General features: G+C 48.2%; 9 protein-coding genes and 1 non-coding gene across 10 annotated transcripts; 8 read left to right on the top strand and 2 right to left on the bottom strand.

The window, feature by feature from the left end:
• Positions 1-1149: 1149 nt before the first annotated feature.
• On the top strand, positions 1150-3297 carry BX661DRAFT_183414 (mannose-1-phosphate guanyltransferase). Its single transcript, XM_051536228.1, has 3 exons — positions 1150-1623; positions 2063-2192; positions 2314-3297. The coding sequence occupies exons 1-3, from the start codon at positions 1495-1497 to the stop codon at positions 3144-3146; spliced, it is 1092 nt and encodes a 363-aa protein (XP_051391253.1). The 5' UTR covers positions 1150-1494; the 3' UTR covers positions 3147-3297.
• Positions 3298-5451: 2154 nt separating this feature from the next.
• Positions 5452-7839, top strand: BX661DRAFT_193994 (uncharacterized protein; the record flags this gene model as incomplete). The annotated part of the gene is given in 6 exon segments (XM_051537837.1): positions 5452-5524; positions 5569-6047; positions 6077-6133; positions 6735-7160; positions 7202-7435; positions 7447-7839. 6 exon segments carry the CDS (start codon positions 5452-5454, stop codon positions 7837-7839), a joined length of 1662 nt encoding a protein of 553 aa, XP_051391252.1.
• A 768-nt stretch (positions 7840-8607) lies between these two features.
• On the top strand, positions 8608-9273 carry BX661DRAFT_171430 (uncharacterized protein; the record flags this gene model as incomplete). The annotated part of the gene is made up of 2 exons (XM_051533702.1): positions 8608-9112; positions 9194-9273. 2 exons carry the CDS (start codon positions 8608-8610, stop codon positions 9271-9273), a joined length of 585 nt encoding a protein of 194 aa, XP_051391251.1.
• Positions 9274-9772: 499 nt separating this feature from the next.
• Positions 9773-9845, top strand: BX661DRAFT_t73. The gene has a single exon. It is a non-coding gene; the product is annotated as a tRNA-Lys (tRNA).
• Positions 9846-9962: 117 nt separating this feature from the next.
• On the top strand, positions 9963-10607 carry BX661DRAFT_183404 (2',3'-cyclic-nucleotide 3'-phosphodiesterase). Its single transcript, XM_051536227.1, has one exon. It carries the CDS (start codon positions 9998-10000, stop codon positions 10577-10579), a length of 582 nt encoding a protein of 193 aa, XP_051391250.1. The 5' UTR covers positions 9963-9997; the 3' UTR covers positions 10580-10607.
• On the bottom strand, positions 10608-11371 carry BX661DRAFT_183403 (uncharacterized protein). The gene is made up of 5 exons (XM_051536226.1): positions 11302-11371; positions 11093-11188; positions 10945-10972; positions 10750-10839; positions 10608-10646 (listed from the first exon to the last, which is right to left on the bottom strand). The coding sequence occupies exons 1-5, from the start codon at positions 11327-11329 to the stop codon at positions 10625-10627; spliced, it is 264 nt and encodes an 87-aa protein (XP_051391249.1). The 5' UTR covers positions 11330-11371; the 3' UTR covers positions 10608-10624.
• On the bottom strand, positions 11356-14375 carry BX661DRAFT_183402 (uncharacterized protein). Its single transcript, XM_051536225.1, has one exon. It carries the CDS (start codon positions 14148-14150, stop codon positions 11511-11513), a length of 2640 nt encoding a protein of 879 aa, XP_051391248.1. The 5' UTR covers positions 14151-14375; the 3' UTR covers positions 11356-11510.
• A 280-nt stretch (positions 14376-14655) lies between these two features.
• On the top strand, positions 14656-16115 carry BX661DRAFT_183401 (Elongator complex protein 4). Its single transcript, XM_051536224.1, is given in 5 exon segments — positions 14656-15009; positions 15030-15132; positions 15186-15268; positions 15313-15451; positions 15463-16115. The coding sequence occupies 5 exon segments, from the start codon at positions 14701-14703 to the stop codon at positions 16005-16007; spliced, it is 1179 nt and encodes a 392-aa protein (XP_051391247.1). The 5' UTR covers positions 14656-14700; the 3' UTR covers positions 16008-16115.
• Positions 16116-17023: 908 nt separating this feature from the next.
• BX661DRAFT_183400 (uncharacterized protein) lies at positions 17024-17609 on the top strand (the record flags this gene model as incomplete). Its single annotated transcript, XM_051536223.1, has 2 exons — positions 17024-17114; positions 17173-17609. Coding segments are annotated over 2 exons (528 nt in total), but the record flags the coding sequence as incomplete, so codon positions are not given.
• Positions 17610-20662: 3053 nt separating this feature from the next.
• On the top strand, positions 20663-21257 carry BX661DRAFT_171425 (uncharacterized protein; the record flags this gene model as incomplete). The annotated part of the gene is made up of 2 exons (XM_051533701.1): positions 20663-21170; positions 21217-21257. 2 exons carry the CDS (start codon positions 20663-20665, stop codon positions 21255-21257), a joined length of 549 nt encoding a protein of 182 aa, XP_051391245.1.
• Positions 21258-23063: the final 1806 nt, after the last annotated feature.

Here is a 23063-nt window from a genome sequence, read left to right as displayed (position 1 = left end):
CGTCGGGTGTGCGAGACAAGCCGGTGTCGTGGCATGCACAGGGCGGTGGCGGGCAGGGGCGCATTGTCTGGGGCGCCTCCAATCCCTACGCGGTGCAGCGCATGGTGTCGGCGGCCGACTACAGTGAGCAGCGTGCTCAGTACAGACAGCTCATTACGGGCTCGCTCGAGACGACCGAGGGCAGCCTGAGTGGGGGCACCAGTAACCGCTCGTTTGAGAGCCACAACGGCGGCGGCAACGATAATAATGATGCGAGGAAGACGCTTTGCTGAATGCTGAGGACATAGAGTTCCTGAGCATGCATGACTTTGAAAGCTGACTGCTTTTTTGACAATAAATCACAACACTGAAGGAAATAATGATATTACAAACATCTAAAAAACTCAAATATCCTACAAATGACATATTTCCTTACTATCATAATTGCATAGCAGCTCGGCACGTGCTTGGAAACTGAAGGCATAAACACAATCACCAAGGTTACCGCTTACCCCACATGTTGGGTATTTGTTACAGTGAAGTTTTGTTCTGTGCAAATGATGATAATCCGGCGGCCAGTGCCAGTGGCGCCCAGTGGGTCCAGTGTCAGTGTCAGTGACAATGACAGGGACGGAGGCGGACATGCACTACCAGTGAAACAAACACCACTGTGCGCAGCTCAACTTTTTAAAATAAATTTAGTATTAAATTCACTAGTGTGGTCGCGCCGCATTTGAACTTTAGTTTTGGCTGGTTGAAAACTCCCAATAGAATGCGCCCATTTTTAGCCTCATCGGCCAGAGACCGGTGTTGCTAAAAGTAGCACCTGAAAATAGCCCCACCTGTCGTGGGCCTTTGCGCCAATAATATGCATGGAAAAAGCACCCTATTTTTGGCCTGATCTTGATTTTTCAAAGTGGGAAGCTTTCAAAAATAAGAGGGCAGAAAGCAGCCAATGGTCGCAGTACACGATGTCTCCCTTTTTCGCTCAAGCAAGGATCAAAGAGCAAAGAGCGCGCCATCGTGCGATTGCGATTGCCCAAAAGGAAAACAAACAAATAATACAACGCGGTAGATGTGCCAAAATCAAGGCTGCAAACACTGCACGCTGTCCTCAAGGTGTGCTTGGGTGCTTGGGTAAATGATAACATGCATGAACTCAAAGACTAACAAAAACAACAAAAAGAACCACGCGGAGGGGGGCTACAAAGGAGAGAAAGCGGGAGAGGAAGAGTGACAGTGCTCATAAATAGCATCAACCCCGCTCGTCCTTTCTTCGCGAGTTCGAATTGTTTTCCCTCTCTCTCACACACAACCGACACGTACTCGTCCTTTCTCTCTTTTTCCTTTAGCTTTATTATCTCTACCATTGCTTTTTTGTTCCTCTTTATAAACATTCTGCAGCACCAGACTTTTTTAGCTTGCTCCCACACCAACAACGACATAATACGCAACGCATACTCTCTCTTGCACTCTATACACATCTAATACACGACTATATCACATCCATAAAACATGAAGGCTCTCATTCTCGTCGGTGGTTTCGGAACTCGTCTGCGTCCTCTCACACTCACTGTGCCCAAGCCGTTGGTAGACTTTGCCAACAAGCCCATGATCCTGCACCAGATTGAGGCTCTTGTCCAGGTAAGCATCCAGATAATGTGATAGAATAGAACTACTTAGCGTAGTGCAGTGGAATGCAGTGGATCCGTGCCAGTTGTTTTCTTTGCTTTGCATCATGTGCTGTTTAATTTTGGACTACAAAATTAAACAAATAAGCGCAAACGGGCGCAGATCCCACTCCAGCCCCATGCGGCCTCCTCTTTGATTTGCTTTTGTTTTGTTTTGTTTTCCTTACTGCTTGCCAGTTGGTCTGCTGTCTGTGCATTGAGTGTCGAGTGTCGATCTGCTTATAATAAATAGCTTACATGCACAGACAGCAACAAAAACAATAACAATAGGATGGATAGACAGATGGAAGCGTCTGAGCGCCAAAAAAATACTGCCCGGCTCAAAATGAGATCTTGTATTGCTAAATTGCAAAGTAAACCTGCTTTTTCGCTTACTTTTTTGTCAATGATAGGCTGGCGTCACTGACATTGTTCTGGCCGTCAACTACAAACCCGAGGTCATGGTTGCAGTGCTCAAGAAGTACGAGGAGAAGTTTGGCATTACGATTACCTTTTCGGTCGAAGAGGTCCCCCTTGGAACTGGTAAGTAACATAGTGTTATCAATTTGCTTATATTTGACGAGCTCTGTTTTGCTTTTTATTTGTATTTAGAAGCACCCACACTAAACACGGATGATTTCTTAACTCCTCATATTTTTTGTAGCTGGTCCTCTTGCGCTCGCCCGCGATATCTTGGGTAAGGACGACTCGCCATTCTTTGTTTTGAACGCGGACGTCACATGCGATTACCCCTTCGAGAAGATGCGTGACTTCCATATGTCGCACGGCGGCGAGGGCACAATTCTGGCAACGACCGTCGACGAGCCCTCAAACTACGGTGTCGTCGTCGTACACCCCAACACCACAATGATCGACCGCTTTGTCGAGAAGCCCGTGGAGTACGTCGGCAACCGGATTAACGCCGGCATCTACATTTTCAGCCCGTCGATTCTCAAACGCATTGAGCTGCGGCCGACGTCCATCGAAAAGGAGATTTTCCCGCGCATTGCCAAGGACAGGCTGCTTCACACCTTTGACCTCGAGGGATACTGGATGGATGTTGGACAGCCCAAGGACTTTTTGACTGGCACCAGCCTGTACCTGTCCTCGTTGGCCAAGCGCAAGCCTGAGATGCTTGTTCCGGCGTCTGTGGACTTTGTCAACGGCGGTAACGTGCTTGTGCACCCGACGGCCAAGATCGGCAAGGGCTGCAAGATTGGCCCCAATGTCACTATTGGTGCTAACGCCATTGTCGGCGATGGTGTCTGCCTCCAGCGCTGCGTGCTGATGGACGGCACGCATATTAAGGATCATGCCTGGGTTAAGAATAGCATTGTCGGCTGGCACTCGAGCGTCGGCCGCTGGGCTCGTCTTGATGGCATCACGGTTCTGGGCGATGACGTGCACATTGCTGATGAGATCTACGTCAATGGTGCTTCGGTTCTCCCGCACAAGTCCATTAGCGCCAACGTGTGCGAGCCTGGGATTGTCATGTAAAGAAAAAGGAGTGGTTTTTTCTTTATTTTCATCACGTTGTAGTACCAATTTCTTTACTGTTGTTTTGTGTGGTCTTCTTTTTTTGAGAGGGGGCCCATTCTGATTTAATAATTTAGCTGTTAATCATAAACATATTTTTGGCAAAATGCACATATAAATAGTAGTGCTGATATTAAAAGTGAGCAGTTTGATTTGTATCTGCAATGTGCGTTTTATATTATTGATAAGCTCGTGGCAGTACAACGGTAACCTTGCTGTTCAGGTAATGGGGTAGTGGGGTAATGGTGTGATGACGATGCGCCCACGCGTCCCAACCCAAGCAACTAACCAACCTTCTCAAATGCATGCATAAACTCCCCATCAGATTCTAGCAATCCCAAAATTTTAAATTTCCAGGGAAGAGATGGGAGCTTTGAGACTTGCGAGTCTGAGTCACAAACTAGCAACCAAGCAGCCGATCCGGTTGGCATTTGTAGTGATGGAAAAACATATACGCGCAAGGTGTTGTGCGCTGCTTTCATCACCATTGGTGCACAGAATGCAGCATAAACTTTTTTTTCACCCCACCCAAAATATTTTTTGTCTATTTCTTTCACAATCGTCACAGGAGAAAAAAGTTTCGAATTTTTTATTTGTTGACAAACGCGTTTCTTTCTTTCTTTCTTTTTTCGATTCAACTTTTTTTCTCATTATTATTTATCTTGAGTTCGAGTTTTATTGTTTGATTCTCAGTCAAATTATTTTTGTCGCTTATTACACGCATTTTTCACACTTGGCCCACATCACGAGTGTATATCGTCACCTGTTTTTTTTACATAAGCAGTACAAGGTTTTTTTGTTGCGGAAGATGTTTGGACAGCGTACTATCAAGGGACTTCGCACAATTGGCGCACATACATTTGCAAGTTCATCGACTTTGCACACAATAGCAGCAAAGCCAGTCAGAGCCAGCAAATTGCTGGAAAGAGTAAGTCATTCTTTTTTGGTGAGAGGGAGGAGGATCATCCTCTTGTTTGTCCTTTGCTATGCCAAAAAAATTCAGGAGTAAAATTTTTAAATTGATGTTTCAATGTGTGTTTGTGTGAGGTATTATCGGAACTGACCGGAACCATGTATGCTCATTGGTGTGATTTGCGACCTCACTATAAAATAATGACCACGCCTGGATCACAAGGAAAATGGATGGCTTTGCGAATATTATTTACCCCCTTCTCTTGAATGCGCATAGCGTTTTTCACGTTCAAGCTGACCAATGATAACCGTGTCGGAGCATGCGGTGACCAGCCAGGCCACTCGCCATTCAGCCCAGATACCAAAATTTTTGCTCGTGTTAATTTGCTTGTTTTTAGCCGCGAAATGTCTGCTGCCCAAAGCGCTGATGATCCCAAAAATGCTCAAAATTTTCACATATGCGAAATGCCTTTTTTACATTTCTGCTGTTGATCATGCCTGCTAGTCAACATTGGCCTATTATTTATCAGTTCTCGAGTAAAAGGAGGGCAGAGGAAGCACACGGCAATACGACACATACACAAAAAGCATTTGTAATCACCCTTCCATTGTTGTTGTGAGCATATGCCAAAAAGAATTCTCCGTAGTGCGTCCAATGTTCAGGCCAGCCTTCTGGAGCGCTTTGGAATCACTCTTTCCGCTCCCCGTTTTTAATGCGTCATTGAAAAATGGGAGAGATGCGAGTCTTGGCTGGCATCGCCAATTGGTGTTGTTTACCATTCTTTTCCCCGCCTTTTTGACTTTGCCTTTGCCCTTATTGTCTTCTGACAATTGTCCCCCCCTCCTTGCCTTTTGACTGTGATATGATGCTTGCTCATGTGTCTCTTCCTTTTTTGTTTATGGGCTTTTTGGACTTGGTTTGCTTTGCGAACCCGGGGTAAAAATAAATAAATAAAACAGCATTGCAATTGCATGGCAGCGAGCAGCCGAGCAGTGTCGGCGCCATTAAAATCTCCATCGCATCAATATTTTGGCAGATGGGACTGGGCTGGACTAGACGGGACGGAATGAGATGGATAATATAAAATACTCCCCTGTGCCAGCGAAACCCAGAAATGCATTTTGAAACATCCCCTATATTTTTTTCTCAGAAAACATCTTTTTTTAGCAGCTCCAATTTTTGTTGCCTTGGTTCCGAAAACACTTTCGTATTTACAAATTTTGTACTTTAAAAAGGACGTACATTTTTCTCCAACTATCTGTTCCTCAATTCATCTCTTCCCTTCTTTCATCTTCATTAATACCATTTTGCCCCTTTTCTTTCTTTTTTAATTTTCTCTAGTCATATTCAGCAATGGCCCCTATCAAGACCTCTTCATCCAATGCCACGCTGGCACCATCGCCCCCCCTGAAGCCCCTGAGCATGGGTACCGCGCTCCCCGAGGCCACGCGCAATGCGATGAACCTCAAGGGCCTGGTCCCATCGGCCGTCGAGACTTTTTGGTGCAGGACTCGCGCGCCTACAAGCAGTTCATAAGCAAGGGCAGCGACCTGGAGAAGTACATATTCCTCTCATGGCTGCGCAACACCAACCTCAATATGTTCTACCGCCTCGTCCTGCGGCATCTCAAGGAGGTTGCGCCTATCATCTACACGCCGACCGTGGCCAGGCGTGCCAAGAGTACTCGCATATCTACCCGTTCCTTGCACCGCCAACACCATGATGGGCTGTACATTTCGCTGAACGAGGTTGACAGCATTGACGAGATCATTGCCAACTACAAGGCATCGATGCCCGAGGGCTGCTGCCCCGAGACCACCGTCATTACTGACGGCTCGCGGATCCTGGGTCTGGGCGACCTTGGCATAAACGGCATGGGTATCCCCGTCGGCAAGCTGCAGCTGTACGTGGCGGCCGCTGGCCTCGATCCCACACGCTGCCTGCCGATTGTGCTGGACTTTGGTACGACAACCACAAGTATCTCGAGGACCCGTTGTATCTGGGCATCCGCCAGAAGCGCCCCGCTGACAAAGAGGTAAGAATCATTGAAGTGAAGAGCAAGGGGATAGATGGTCCCTGCGCATTGCCATATTTCTATGTGATTGGCTGAAACGATGGGAGGTGTGGGGGGGAAGACGAAAAGCGGGAAATTTCCGATTCTTGAATCGCCATTCGGAGCAAAAAAAAGAAGTGCGATGTGGCACTTTCGGATTTTTGTTCCTATTTTGTGGCATTGTTGTCATCATTTTGATTGTGCTCCGTTTAATTGTGCGTGTGAGCATCCCCTGAATTTCCTTTTTTGCGGTCTGTGCAGATCGGTGCATTCTGTGCTTGTTTGTGCCTTTGTTGACTGTGGTTGGCTGGCCGGAAGACGAGCAGAGTGGGCTTCATCAGGCCTTGTTGGCTACGGATTCACCCGGCCCTCGGTTGTTTTTCTTTTATTGGCTGCCCCCACACAGTCTCCTCCGATTTGTCACATATGTTTTTTTCTCGACCCGGGGAAACTGTGACGACTTGTATTTTTTTGTGGCCAAGAAAAACTTGCTGCACGTGCATCAAATCCTTCTCTTTTTGAAACGCTTTTAATTGCTCATTGGCTAATATCTCGGCTCCTTCCGACTTTTCTACTTTAATAGTTCTACGAGGCCACGGAAAAGGTGCTTAACGGCCTGACTCGCGCGTTCCCGGGCATCTTTATCCAGTTTGAGGACTTTAATACGCCCCATGCATTCGGCCTGTTGGAGCAGTGGCGCGACCGCATCCTGTGCTTCAACGATGACATCCAGGGCACTGGATCGGTCATCCTGGCTGGTTTCATCTCAGCCATCGAGCACGCCGGCATCCCGGCCAAGGACCAGCGCATCCTCTTCTTTGGTGCGGGCTCGGCCGGTGTCGGTGTTGCCAAGCAGCTGGTTGACTACCTTGTCATCGAGCACCATATCCCTGAGAGCGAAGCCAAGGCCATGTTCTGGTTTGTCGACTCGCGCGGCATCATCACAGCTAACCGCGGCGACAAGCTGGCCGACCACAAGGTGTACTTTGCGCGCACAGACAACGGCGACGTGCAGTGCAAGGGCTGGAGGCTGCGCTCGAGTACGTCAAGCCGACGGCCATGATCGGTCTGTCAACCATCCACAAGGCCTTCAGCGAGAAGATCCTGCGGCGCATGAACGAGATGAACACGCAAGCACGGCCGATCATCTTCCCTCTGTCCAACCCCAAGACCAAGGCTGAGTGCACCTTTGAAGAAGCCATGCGCTGCACCGACAACCGCGTACTGTTTGCGTCGGGCACGGCGTTCCCCGAGTACACCATCCCGGGCACCAACGACACGCGCGTGCCGGCCAGGGAAACAACATGTACGTGTTCCCGCCCATTGGTCTCGGCGCTAAGCTGGCGCGCCCAACGAGCATCACCGACACGATGGTCTTTGCTGTGTCCAAGGCTCTGTCCAACACCCTGTCGGATGACGAGATTGCGCGCGGTGAGCTGTACCCACGCATCGAGCGCATCCGCGAGACATCTGCTCAGGTTGCCGCTGCGTTCATCCACCAGGCTGTGCGCGAGGGCCTGGCCCAGGATGCATACTGGATTGACCTGGTCAAGAGCAACCCCGCCGAAGGTCATTTGTCGGATATCCCCGATGGCACGTACTCGCAGGTCGTGCTCGAGGAGGTCACTAAGGCTATGTGGGCGCCAGCTGACACTGTCAACAGCTTTATCTCATCGACCAAGCTGTAATTTTTTTCTAGATTTAATTATTAATTCCTGCACTATTTACCTATCATTTTTTCTTCTAAAAGCTCGAATGAGAGAATGAGCCCTTTGATGAATAACGGAAAGGTGATACTGACTGTTGTTGTCATCGCTTGTGCTTTCTTGTTTTTTTTATTATCTCGGTAATTAAGTTCAAAAGTGTATAAAAAGATTCGATCAATTAATAAATATGGCCGTTTCCTGGGACTTTCTCTCGCTCAAACTTGAAAATAAGGGCAGTGTCGCGCGGGACCACCTGGCCAACGAGCGCACATACCTGGCGTGGATCCGCACCTCACTCTCCCTAGTAACCGTCGGCGTAGCCATCCGGCAACTCTACAATGTAAACCTCAACACACCCGACACTATAACCGAATCTTTATCATCGCAGACACCACACTTAACATCGGGCAAGGCTTAGGAGTCAGTTTTGTATTTCTCGGCATTTTATTTGTGTTTGTCGGATTGTACCGCTATTTCCGCTCGCAGTTCCTCATGACGAAGGGCAGGTTCCCGGTTTCTCGAAATACCGTCGGCGCCTGTGCTGTGGCTACATTGGCTTTGCTCGTTGCGCTTTTGGTTTCTATGTTTGGCGCTGAATAAAATTTGAATTAATATACACGTGACAGTAAGCCTTAATGAAAAAGAACAAGGAAGAATGAACAATTATGCACAGGAAAAAGAAGCACAGGTGTCCTCTTATTTGTAAAAATAAAATAAAAGTTTTATTCATTTTATTCTAATTTTTCAGTTATGCGTCCAGATGCACACAAGCAAAAGGCTAGTCGCCTGTACAAGGCAAAGCACAAGGATTTATTTCCCACACAAAATAAACTCAAAGCCACAGCCGCACCTGCCAACGAACTAACCCAGCCCGAGCAATCTGAGAAACTCGAGCAACCCGCCTCCGCAGACAGTAGCAATGACAGCACCGAGCCTAAACCCGCACCTGCGCCCTTCTCTCGTCGCAAACTACAAGACAACTCATACCGGTACGAGGAATTCCAAGACGAAGAAGCCCTTATCAATGCGCGCATCGAAGAAAGCCGGGACCAAGAAGACATGCAAGAATTCATCAAGCACTTTAAAACCAAGGTTGTAACCAACAGCGATGAAAATGTCAATTTGGTGGATCCGAGCGAATTAGCGCCTGCAGAGAGAGAGGAGAGGGAGAGGATGTTAAGGGAAATGCGCAGACAGATTCTGTATGATGAATTTACGCCTGGACCTGATAGTGCCCAGGTAGGTGTGAGTGCGGGTAAGCGGGTTGTTAGGGTTGAGGGAAGGTTAGATGTGGGTGAGTTGGCCCCGAATGTGTATGCAAAACAACCTCTCGTAGCAATATCACCAATGCCATTTTCTCATGCAAAGGCCGTGTCTGATGACGACGATGATGAGCTGGATGCTATTTTAGGCTGAACAAAATAAATGTCCAGAGTATTTATCTGTAATATTTTTATTTCACTTGAGAAATATATAAAATGGTTTAAATAAAATACACGCGGCCCCGCTTTCAATGTTTCATTTTTAAATAATGTAAGATACAGAAAGTATTCGAACTAGATAAAAATTCAGTAGTATAATATAAATAAAAAACAGTCGGGACAGCGTTCACCATTAGTGCCAATTTTTAAGTGGGCAAGCTGTCTCCGACACGCACTGCTTCAGTTGGCTATGAAAAATGATATTTTGATTATGAAAAACACTTGTATTTAGCAAATAAATATTGTCTAGTCGTGTATTTTTATTTAATGTTTTTATTCAATGTGATATTCAAAGTTTCCCAATGTTTTTTGCCGTCCTCAACCACCACTAGTCTCTGTGCTTTTTGTCTCCCAAATTGGATCTCAAAATTATCAATACATTTAACAGAAAAAGTGAGCGATTGGCTCACTAAATAGGCTTATAAATGGCCTTAGCCGGGTTAGCTCAATCGGTAGAGCGTAAGACTCTTAATCTTAAGGCTGCGGGTTCGACCCCCGCATTCGGCTTTTGACATATTTTTATAAAACAATTTTTTTAGCTAGTGCGGCTGCAAATGCTGAATCACTAAAAAAATGATGGTCCTGGCACGTATCAAGACATTTTTTATTTTTCTTCTCTGTTCAGTCATTTTGTTACAATTAATTATTCTATATTCTTTATGAGTGTTCGTAAGTACTCGCTGTGGGTGTGTCCGCCCAGCCATTCGCCGGCGCACGCGCTGCTCGACGGTGTAATCAGCAAGTTTTCGTCATCACTCAGCACGCCCCGCTTCCCACCGCACGCAACACTGGTGTCGCCAGTATATGCAGCAAGCGATTCTTCAGCGATAGCGCAAGTGACAAACTATGTCAAGAAACTACACGAGCAGCTCGGCACTGACATAGTAGGCAACGGCATTCCGGTCTGCGTGCAAAGGGTGGCCACAGGGATCAAATTCTACCAATGTGTGCTTTTGGAGGCACCGGGGAGTGACGTTCTTGTTGCGGCTAATGGTGTTGCCCGTGGACATTGGGGGATCAATAGGGATGTGCCAGTGTTTTATGCTCATGTTAGTTTGGTGTATGGCGAGTTTGAGGGCGAAGAGCTGGCGCGGGTGGCAGAGCGAGTGGGTGCTGGGCTTCCAGGTGACTTTGAAGAGAGTTTATCGTTTGTTGCGACGGAAATCAGAGTCATCGAGACTGTTGGTTCGTGTGACCAGTGGCGCGATATTGGTGGTGTTTCGATTATATTAGACAAGTGATTATATATTTATTCAGCTAAATAAAACATGAACTTTTTTATTGATTTACGCTTGGATGGCTGGGCCCCTACACAAAAAATACAAATTAAAGATAATAAAAAATTTTATTTATCGCAACACGTATCAAATCGTGTAATTAACACTTTAAAAGTTCACATTTTTATACTTACTCTCCTCCCGGGACCAGCATGCAAATATTGTTGCCGTTGAGCAGAATCTGCTGGAGATAGTTGACCTTTTTTGACTCGCCAACAGTCTCGCTACAAAAAAATATCAAACGGAAATAATGGAAATGAGGCCTTTTAGTATTCATGTTATACCACAAATCAATATATAACTTTTTCATGGCATACTACTTTACGTACTATTCGGTGACGTCCTCAAGAACCATGTCTACAATGTAATATAAGTACAGTTGAATTTTGTTGTTAGCATAATGTCAACTATTTTGAAAATGACCTTGTTATCCCTCGACTCCCCGCATCCTTTCTTTTTTTTATAAAAAAAACTTACTAACATAGTCGTCGAATCCGAGCAGTGTTCCGACAAACTCCTTCTCCGACTTCATCATAACCCAGATGCGCGATCCGATGCATTTGTCGATAAGCTCTACAGATAAATGAATTAAGCGGCATGATGTGTTAGACACCCAGCGTGGAATTACATACATACACAAAAACATATTTGCAGCGCGGTGGCCAGCGGTTCGCCTCATACTGTACCTAGCGGGAGTAGTTGCAAAGTGGCCATTATAAAAATAAAGTGTCAAGTAAATGTGTCGTGTTGTGTTGATATTTTTTAAAACAAGAAAATTGCCCTGATAAATAATTCAGGCAAAAATCGCACAGTGATTTATTTTTATACGCTAAAGCGCGGTTCTATGGGTAGCAGTCACAGACTAAAAAAATGATGTTAACAGAGCTGTTTGCAATCATACTAAGGCCAACACCGGCTCATCGCCGTCAGACACTGCTGCGGGCTGCAATTGAGGCTGGGCGCTGGCCGATCTCTTGGCTAGATTGCGCAGGTTGGACAGCGACGACAGAATGCTCGGCGTGGCCGAATAGTTCGAAGAAATGTGCGATCCGTCGATTCGCTCGTATATCAGCAGGTAAGGGTTGGCGGTGAGCACCTCGGAAAGAGTGACCGGCTGGACATCCTCGTCGGAGATAAGGTACCATTCGGCCGTCATGACGTCCGTAACCTTCCATGACCGCTTTGGCCGTGAGGTCGCAGAGGCATAGGTGGACGACGAAAAGTAGTCGGTGCCGGAAAAGTCGTTCGAGTCGCTGAGCGCACTAGCACTACCGCCAACTATCCGGCGCCTGCGGATGCTCTCGGCGGCGGCATACGCCGAGGTGCTGGCAGCAATGGATGGCTCGGCAGAGTCGTTGCGCCTTTCGAGTGCCGGGGTGGTCACTGAGTTGCCGTGCACTGGCAGCGACACGACTGAGCTACTGCGGTACCGCGGGGTGTTGATGCCCGAGCGGATCGACGGCGGCCGCGGCTTACGCCTGTAGGTGATAAAGTGACCATACGAGTGCGACCCAATATGCACGACTACGGCCTGCAGCCGGTAGCCTGTCTGGAGGTTGACACCTTGGCCCATCGCCTCAACTGCATCCCGCGAGCGCCGTTGCATCTGTGCATTCGGTGCAGGCTCCTGAGCCTGATGCACCAGCGCCTCGTCAATCATCGACATCTTGGGATCCACCTTGAGGTTCCCGTTGGTTGTGTACGGTGAAAAGTCCAGATACTCAGGGAAGCGCACATGGCACGGATTTTTCACAATGTATCCGTCAGGCGTGATTGCGGACCGTGACAGGTGCAGACACAGGCAGGGCGGCAGCTTGGCAAAAGCGACCTGCTTGGTGCTCAGCGGGCTGTACGCCTTGCGCAGAGTCACACCGGGCAGCGGACTTTGGATATCGGTGCGCAGTGCCTTTGCGACCTCGCTGGCATCCAGCCGGAGTTGCCCTATTATTGCGGGCACGTCGATCAGCGAGGGCGAAGGCAGATTGTGGGTGCGGTCGATTAGCTGCTTGGCAGGATTGATCGGGTACTCCTCCCTTGCCGGCGTTACACTGTCAATGCCGTCATAGTCGTCGCCGTCAGTGTCTCCAAACGTCTTTTGGTCGCTGCTATCAGGGTCCGAGTCTGAGTCGGAAAAATTTGACGCGTCACCCTGGTTGAGCACCGCCCTCCGCCAAACAATCTCTGCGCGCGCTGCCTGTCGCACACTGCGTGGGCTGCGCGCAGCAGCCGGTGATTCGCAGCCGCTGCCTGCTTTCTCAGCGTCGTAGCGTGGGTTGCTGGTAAGCCAGCTGGTGGCGACCTTGATTTCGGCGACCAGATCGCGCAGCGTCTGGTTCAGGGTGCACTTGCGGCACTGCACACCGGAAAGTTCCTCGAGCGAGATGTATTCGCGCAGGGCCTGGTCCAGCGTGCATGTGTTGGTCAGGGGAAGCGATAGTGATATGTTGTCAAAGGCAAAATGGCGGACGGCCTCAGTGTATCCGCACTGGGCGCACGATAGGCGGCTGGCTGTCAGCCCTGTGAACGGGTTCTGCAGAACCTCGCGGCGGCCAAACGTCAAGCTCTGGCTCTCAGCTGGCAGACCAGCAAAGTTGGCCAGCTTGACCAGTGCCCTTACACGCGCAAGTCCCTTTGTGCCGACACTCTCTAAGCCGCGCGGCACTGCCAAGACGCATGGCCGCTGCGGGTCCACGTGCGCCAGCATGCCGGCCAGGTCGGAATTAAACAGTGACGGTGTCTGCAGATCTGACAGTACGTGCCTCTCCTCAGAGAGGGCTGTGGATATCAGCTGGAATGCTTCCTGTGCGTCCTGCTGTTCGCGGTCGCTCATCCGGCTCGATCCGAGCGCTGCCATCACGGCGAACGGCTGGAACGCAGAATCGCGGTCAACGACAGAGTTCAGATCGGTCAGCGTCTCCCAGAGCGCCTCGGTCAGCGGCATCGACACCATGTTCCTGCCACACGCGTCGTTGAGCTCGTCCATGCACTCTAGCACACTCGTCAAGTAGTTCTGCAGGTACTCTGCCGACGCCAGCGCCTGGAGCACCGAGTTGAAAAAGCACGAGTTTCCCGTATTCACCAGCCCATATATGACCTGCCGCTCGTCCGAGCCCGAGCCAGTGCCCTCCGCACCCGAGCCGTCGCTAATTTCATCGCCCGAGACCTGCTCATCGCCTACCATATACTCGTCCTCATCATCGTAGTCGTCCAAATCAACATCCAGCAGATCCTCGCCGAGCTCGACTATCCGTTCAACCCATTCAAGCAGCCACTCTTCGGCCTCCTCACGCAATTGTTTGCGCAGTGCTCGCCGCTCCTCGCGCCGATCTGCCACCGGTTTTGCCCTCTTCTTGCGCCGCCTGCCGCAGCGTGCGACTCCGCGGAGCCACCGCCACACCTGCACCCACAGCGAGTTCCGTCCCTCCTGTCGCCTTCGGTTCGCCGATGTGCTCGAAAGGTGCCTGGCCTGGACCACGACCAGTATAATTACCCCGAAAACGATTGACAAGTAAATTCCCAGAATGTGGTACCACATCTTGTGCTCTAGCGCATGCAAGCTGAATCGTGTTTGTGGTATGCAATAGTGTTAAACAGCGCACCGGGCACACTCGGGCAGTGCACACACGTACGTTTCGGAAAGCGGCGTAACAAACAGTAGGAATTCGGCCACGACGGACAAGCTCGAAAGAAATGCTTAAAATTCCTAAACGAAGAAAAAAATCAAAATTTTGTTTAATAAAATATTGTCAGAAAGTCAAAGGGCGAGCGAGAAGAAAAAGACCAAACTACACCCTAAACTTATGTTTGACAATGACACTCGCATTCACACAGCGTTCTGATATAGCGGCGGCGATCACGAGCGTCAAAGCCTGTTTTTGGGCAACAATTGTGCAAAATCAACTAATTTAATGAAAGATGGAAAAGCTGAAGCACGTGCAATGTTTTCAAGTTTGCCATACTCCTCATTTCTACTCGCCTTCAAGCGCAAAAATACAAATAACAGAATTTACCTGTTGGTACAAGCTACTTTGCGCACTTTACGTTTCCTTTGCATACTTTATATCATACAATTCCACTCACTATCTATGAGCAGCTCCTTCCGAAAGCGCGTGCCGGCTGGTCAGCAGGCCAAGCCGCCGCCAGCCACACGACTGAATCCACACAGCGCTCAGCTGCTCGTGTCTACTGGAGTGCCCTCGCTCGACGATGTTCTCGGAGGCGGACTCCCCGTGGGTGGCGTGCTGTTGATTGAACAGGATCGCCAGACTGGGTATAGCAACACCCTGCTATCGTACTTTGCCAGCCAGGCCATCGCCGCGGGTCACAAGCTGTGCATCGTCAATGCTGACCAAAATGTTGACTTGAAGACCCAGCTGCCAGGGTGGGCTAGCGCCGTGCGCGACCCGCTGCTCAGTTATCCGGGGCTGCAGAAGCAAATAAGGAAATATCAAAGGGCGCTGACGATACCGATGCTATGAAGATCGCCTGGCGCTACAAAAATTTGCCCAAGATAAGCAGTGGCGACAACGACACAGATAAAAAACCAACAATAACAGCAGCAGTTTGCCAGGCATGGCAGCAGAAGTTCAGTTCTGCGAGCGATTTGACCTGTCTTTGCGCATACCTGGAGATGTTGTGGATAAGGCTCAGCCTGTGATCATCGACGGCGACGCAATCTCAATCATGGCCAACAAGAGCGCTATGACGGTGACATGTACCGGTGCGTCCTTGACCGTATATCGGAGCTGGTCCAAGATGGATTCAGCTCTCTGACGCCCCTCAAGCCAAACACGGAGCGCACAATCCTGCGAATTGAGCTGCGGTCGCTGGGATCAGGTTTCTGGCAGGGTCCAAAAACACTTCGATTCTGCAGTTCCTTCATGAGCTGCGCGGGTTGCTGCGCTACTCCTACGCCGCCTGCGTTATCTCGTTCCCCGTGCATCTATACGAAGAGGCTGGTGTGCGGCTGCCCATTGTTCGCCGCATCGAGCATCTCTGCGACGCAGTCATCGAGCTCGAGTCCTTCGAGGGCACGTATGCTTCGCCTGCAGACATTGTCGCGCGGCAGACCAGGACTGATGCAGCTTCCAGCCAGGACTACCACGGTTTTTTGCACATTCACAAGCTGCCGAGGCTCAACTCGCTGACAGCGTCGATGGGCCGGCTGTCGTTGCTGCACACCGGCGGCGGGTCTGCGAATAACTTGGCCTTCCGTTTGCGTCGCAAAAAGTTTTCGATAGAGACATACCACCTACCCATTGAGGGTGGCACTGTCGAGAGACGTGTGCCCGGCAAAGAGGAGGACAAGAAATCACAGGGTCGCCAGTCTGTTGGCAAGGGCGGGGTCGGATGTGGGTCTACGCCTGGGCGCAAAGACCCGCTCGAGTTCTGATCCATTGTTTTCATTTATTGATGCTTATTTGCGAGCTGCTGCCGCCTATGGTATGGCACTGTGAGAATTTTGGAAATTAAAATTTATGCAAAACATTCAGCTGACGCCATTCACTCTGGGAATATAATGTTCTCAAGCTCATGGAAACATCTGAATCTTGATTTGGAACCCATGCAGTTTGAATTCAAAGGGGTGAAAAAACATTGTTGCAAATCGCTTTCTGCTTTTGGAAATGGCAACCCGCATTGGAGTGTTTGTACACATTGAGGTGTTCGAATGCATTGGTTGTCAGTGACACGTGTGATGGCGAAATTCCTGTCCTCGATTTCGTATCACAGGCAGCTGAAACAATACTGGCAACATATCGCACCATTTGCTTTGGAAATGTCATAATTATATGTTATTTGTTATTCGTTATATTTACGAGGGAGATCGGTGAGGAGTAGCTGTACACTGTTACCATTGTATTTGCGTTGCGCCTTGGGTCTCGTAAAGTCAATGGTACTTACCCAGTATAAAAGAAGCTCCAGATCCTCATATCGATTTTGAAAACGTCATTACAACATTGCCAAAGTTTGAAAAACTACAAATCATTTTACTTCGCTTCAGTGACCTTTAAAATATTTTATCCAGCCCGTTCACATTTACCAAAAAAACAATGGCCGTTGCACAAATCGAGCTCAAGCCAGACTGGGCGCGCATCTCTTTTGACTCCACTCCTGCCACTTACGCCGACTTCCACTACTTCTGGCTGCGACACAACTGCCCCTGCCTCAACGGCTGCCGCCACACAACAACCAAGGAACGTACGATTGATGCTTCAGTGATCCCGCTTGACATCCGCCCACTTCGCGCGGTTGTCACCACCGCTGTCAGCGAAGACGATGAGGGCGACAAGCAACCTGCAGTTGCGTTCTTCTGGGCGCCCATTGAAACCAAGGACGATTCTGGAAATTTGGCTGTACTCGACGATAAGGAGCACGTCTCCATATTTCCTATCCAATGGCTCCGCGAGAACGCATACGCTGTCAACCGCAAACAATCGCACGAGCTGCCGCCCCACGACACCAACCTGGTCACTATCAACTATCTGGACTTTGTCACAAAGTATCCGGCAAACGCCAACAAAAACCCGGCCAGCGAGAATGTTAAGCTCGATAAACAGGGTTTGGTTTTGTACAAGCTGCCGTGTTTGACAATCTGAAAAAGTACGGCGTTGCTGTCATTCGCAACCGCGGCAGTGACACTGAGGACATCATCTATGACTTTATCGACTCAACAGCTGACGTCATTTCCACGCATTTTGGCCGCATCGAACATCTCCGCACAGGCAACGTTGAGAACGCCAACAACGACCAGCTGGGATACACCAACTCGGCAATCCGCCTGCATACCGACCTGTGCTATGCAGAGTCGGCTCCCGGATTCCAGTTTCTCCACTGCATCCGCCCGGCAGACCAAGGCGGGGACAACTATTTTGTGCATGTAGAGTCAGCCGCCAACTATCTCAAGACCGAGGTCAGCCTCCGTGCCTACGAGCTACTAACTACCGTGCCGGTAAAGTTTGATCGCAAGCAGAAACATTTAAGGCTCAGCTCGTGAGCCCCATTTTGCGTCTGGCTGACGAAATCAACACCGATACTGGCGAGCGCAAGCTGGCACAAGTGCGCTACAGCTACTTTACACAGGCTGCGCAGAGCAATGTGCCCTTTGCACAGCTGAGGGAGTGGTACGAGGCGCAACAGTCTGGGATAAGCTGTTGTATCGCGACGACTTTCAGATCAAGGCTGATCTGCAGGCCGGCGATATTGTTATTTACGACAACTTCAAGATTCTTCATGCTCGCAATGGATTTACTGGGCCCCGCCACATGGCCGGCGTCTACTTTGAGGCCAGCGACCTGTGGCACCACCTGGGCCAGGCCAAGGAGCAGTCGCTGAAGATTCAATCCAATCAGCGCGACTAATTGTTAGCATCAGCACCAACATCAATGGCAACACCAATGGCATCATCTATCCACACTAATTTTATTATTATTTTTCTATTCATCAAACTATCACGATAAAAAATATCCCCTAAACCCTGCAAAATGGTGGAAAACTCCATTTATCCATCGAAAATGGCTGATTTTTTGCCCCCCTCCATGTGGTTATGAGTGTTTTTATTAGCTATATAAATATTGGCCCGATAATATCGGCCCCTGCTTTTTGTAAGTCGAATGCAATGTTTTATATAAACAATGTTGTGTGCCCTGGAAGCTGCATTGATCGCTCGTGTCAGGTACTAGTGCGCTAGTAGTACAAGGTTCGCCATTGCCATTGGTGCCGCCGTTGTCCAAATATTCGTCCTCTTCAATAAAAGTATCCAAAACATACTAGTTATCCGGCTGGGAATTGGAAATGTCAGCAGTGTCTGTGGTGTCGGTGGTATTGGCAGTATCAGCAATGTCGGCGGTGCTGCCAAACACATTGTCAAATGTCCTGGCTGGGATCTGCATCCTACGTCTTGACGCTGATTTGCTGAAACTCAAAGAAACCTTCCTTTGGATGGGAGCTTGGGCGCAATGCACTTTGGTAAGGATTCGCGAAATAACTTATTTGCATTGCGCTCAAAAGAAGCATGAAAGTCTGGCCTAATCATAAGGTCAGTCATGTCTGGTTGAGGTGTGGACTGGGAACCACTCTGATAAATTTTTGGGCATGACTGACTGACAAACATAAAATAAAGTATTGAAGTTGAATATAGGAATTTTGCAAATGTAATCAGAAATATATGCAAATAAATAAATAATTGAAATTGAAACGTATATAATAGATGTTTTATGCTGCATGACATGTTCAACTTTGTGCTTTTTTGCCAGAACAAGTGTATATTGTGACTGGCAAAAAAATCACATCTGCAGCCACTAAGAGCTATTTTTATTGGCATACATAATAGTGAAGATAATGTATTGGATATTTCTCGATATACCATGTACCTGAAAATGGTTTACAACTTCGGATCGGTTGGACGCGCATTATTTACTATTAAGATAAAAAACAAACATAAATAATAAATAATGTGGTTGCTTACTCGATCAAGTGTTAATGTGTTCACAACACTTTTTATTTGCTAATTATTTATTTACCTTTGTCTCAACCTTTTCAATTGCAATGGCGAATGCAAAATTTGCTTTACTGAGCTCGAGAATTACGTGCTGAGGACACTTTGTATTGCTCAATTGAATGAAAAGACCCTTGATAAACTAGTTTCTACTATCAACGCTATGGCAAAAGACATGTAAGAGGCTAAAACTGGGCGGCTACAGCTTATTGCCAAAGTGGGAGAGGTTACCAATAAGCTTGACGGTGCAGCTAGTAGACACAGGAACATGGTTAGAAAATGCTTAACGGCATCTCAAGTTGCTAATTCAGGGCGTAAGGATGTTCTCAAATCTACGCAATTCACAACCAAATAGGCGTTTACGCAGATGTACGAGGACTGCGACATGGGCAGACTCCGCAAACTGCTGCTCGAATCGGCCCAGGAGGTGGTGGACGGGTGTTCTTGTAAAGATAATTAAAAATCAATGAGTTCAATAATTATTGATTTAAACTAAACTAGGGAACCTTCTATTAAGCGTTCCATTATCGCCTTTTTATAAGCAGCTAAAATTGACTAAATGTCAGCTCGGCATTAATTCCATCCAACTTCCAAGCAATCAACTTGACTGAACTTATGCGGTGTTTTCCACACAGTTCTCTTTACCGCAGAATGTCGATTGTATTAGATTCGCTACGCACTTATTTCTGGTTCAAGAAACGCGGAAAGGACAAGGCAGCAACAAGCAAATAAATAAGATAGCAAAACTAGTGGCACAGTTTGACACGCTCGATATTCCATTTCAAACAATGGAGATCTGTGGATGGTGTGGTGAATTTTGTTATACATTGTGAAGTAAAAGCGGACCGCAGATAGGAATTCTTAGTGGTCCATATGATTATGTTCATGATAATTGTAAAACTTATATTTCAAAAATGCCTCACTAACCATTATTTTCGTGATAAATTGCAATCGTTTTTATATTTTACTAGAATGCCACAAAGGAGGAGCTTCCTACACCTGGTAAGGAAAGCGCTTGTAGCATCCGGATCATTAAAAAATAATGCGCTGAGACAGTTTGAAATCTCGGTTGGAAAGGCATTCAGTGGTGATGAGAGTTCATTACTGAAGTCATATGTAAAGTACAGCTGTTATTATCACAATGTCCCTCATTCCAAAAGGTCGACCAGCCGGCCAGTGGCATGGTTTGCGTGGAGCAAATCAATGTCGAACAGGCTGACACCAGACTTGTTGAGAATTTTTCAAGCCCATTAATGATGGGTCCGATAGCAACAATTATAATAGCAACAATTCCGATAGCGATGGGTCTGAATTGCTGATGTGCAGGCTGTTGGCGGACGCGCTTCTGATATTTGCATTATACCAACAACAGCATTGTCTGCCTTTTGTCATATTGCCATTTACTCCATGGTAGACAAAGTCGAGCAGCTTTATCAGAAACTGCTTTCTAAACACAAAAACCGCCAACGCAGATCACCTTCAGCAAGTGCATAAGTCAATATTAGGAATGCAGTCATTGCATCTATGAGGACAGCTCTTCTGGAAGCACTACTATGGCCAAGGTTGTGGTAGAAGCTCACTGTCAAGTTAATCATATGGTAATGTGGTTTGTTGATAATCCTGGGTTTAATATCTCCACCAGTAAGGTGGTCACTGATCTTTGCGAACAATTTATGAGTCACGTCAATAAGCGCTACGCGGCTATTGATTCACCGTCCGGTGACCTGCCTGTTGGTGGGACCAATGTGCCATTGCTGACGCCCACATGCCCTGGTAATTGCAATGTCATCGGTGCTCACTCTATTCAGTCTCTTCCTGCACTCACAGATGCATTAGCACCTTTGAGCACTCTTTCTCTCTCTCGCCCGACAGAGTTAGCTTTTCCTGTTGCACACAAGTGTGGCAGGCCTAGCAATAGCGTCGCTGCCACTCGTGTGGTTTCTCCTCCTCCCACACGCAAGCGCAGTTGGCCTAGAAATAACAATATTGATCGTGCAATTCCGTCTGAACATGTGGCTAAACGCAGCCGCATCAGACTCAGAGGTAGAAGTGACCGCACTGGTAGATGCGGCTTCCTTTCTATCTCTTTATTTACTTCTGAGACTAGTCATAGGCCAGGTGGACCCAAAAATTGCTGCCTCCAAGTAACCTGCTAACTCTGCCACAACGCTCCCATAGGACAGAAAACAGCTACAGTTTTTTTCCAAGCAACGAGCATGCTTGGTATTTTTATTTGTAATGTGATACTCTTACTCTTAATATTAAATTATACTTTATATACATGTATATGCCTATATTATAAAAATCACTCAACAGTAGTATAAGTGTTGCGAGTAATTAGTCAAATTAAATGGAGCTGCCGGGTGTTTGCTAATAAATTTTATCTTATTGATGCCAAGCCTAAATGTCTACACAATCAATATGCACTAAACACAAAAAATTAAAAATTAAAATCGCTACTAGTCTGCATTTTACACAGTACTTGATATGAAGAAGCCCATTATTAATACTAGTGCTCACACATTGCCAATTGGCAAGAAATTAACTGCTTAAGCAGCCATGCGGTACAATTTTGGCTAGTGTAATATTGTGCGCTCGAAACAAAAAGCAAAAAGCAAATGGCAATGTGTTTGTTTTACAACCAGATAAAATAAGTGATACATTGGCATTTACATTAAAGAGAACTAAATATCCGCCTTGTGTGCCATAGTCGGCATGTCTGGCAACGGGCACTTTTCGGCGTAAAATGGAACCAGTAGTAGCTGCCCGGAAGCGTCGCTCGTCGATTTGGTCATCCGAGGCCGAGCGGGTGCCTGTTCCCGCGAGTGCCGGCAAGATGTACGAGCATGCGTGTGCTTGCCATTATCGCTGCCGCTGCCGCTGCCATTCACCCGCGTGCTGGCGTCAAATGACGAGCAGCTGCAGCAGCTATCAATCTTGTTGGGAGTCATGGCTGGTGAGATCTTTGTGGCATTCACAGACTTGCGGCGCGAAATCGACAGCGAGTCGATAAAGCCCATCAACCGGCCGGCCAGCGAGTTTGAGGGCAAGGGCAATGTGGTAGCTGCGCCAGCCATGGGAGTGGTGGCTGTGGAAGTGCTGGGTTGTGTACGGGATGCGCCTGCTTGAACAGTATTCTGTCCGGTAGAGCCAGTAGTAGCAACCAGCGCTTCGTCCCTGTTTGACCGCGCACTGTTGCTGCTCCAAAGCAACTGCTGTTGCGAATGACGTGAGCGCCGTGACCAGGCAGTTGATTCGTGGCACGTCGACCCGGCAGTAGATACCGCCGACAGCACTTCTTCGCCGCAGTCACTGCCCGTCTCTGAAAACCAGTCTGGCTCTACAGCGGCAGAGTTAGACGGCTGTCTGCTGTTGGACAGCCGTTTGGTCAAGGAAAAAATTACGGCGGGCTGCGCGCTGGCCGGCGGCTGGGGGCTTGTCGGTTGAAGTATCTGGGGCAGGGGTGGCGCTGACAAAAACACGTGTCCCCTCTTTTGAGAGTGCTTTGGCGACAACGAGGTTGTCTGCTTCAGCCCAGCTAGAGCCTGAAGGCGGAGGATTTCTGGAGATGTCAACACCTCAAAGTGTTTTGGAATGAGATCGGTCTTGGCAGTAGTAAAGGTTGTAGTCGATGAGAGTGGCAAAGTGGCAAAAGCAGGAGTAGGAGTGTTATTTTGGGGACCACTAGTAAAAGCAATCGGGCCAGGCTGGGGACATGCAACCCCGCTGTAGGTCGTATTGCAGCATTGCGACAGCGGAGAACCCAAGTTGTTGAGATCTCCATCTTTCTTGGCCTGGCGGCGTGCACCGACTCTTGCCACAGAGCTGGCAATAACCTCGTCGAGCCGCTCCACCCACAGCCTCTTTTCCTGCGCCGATTGAGCATCAAAGACCATCTGCTGTCCACTCTTGGCGTGCTGCAATTGCCACACATGCTCGACACCTTCGTCAACC

The sequence above is a fragment of the Kickxella alabastrina genome, assembly GCF_025024165.1.
Source record: "Kickxella alabastrina strain RSA 675 chromosome Unknown BX661scaffold_13, whole genome shotgun sequence".
Classification (NCBI taxonomy): Eukaryota; Fungi; Kickxellomycota; class Kickxellomycetes; order Kickxellales; family Kickxellaceae; genus Kickxella; species Kickxella alabastrina.
Note: the sequence above shows the minus strand (reverse complement) of the source record. Positions and strands in the feature narration are given on the sequence as shown.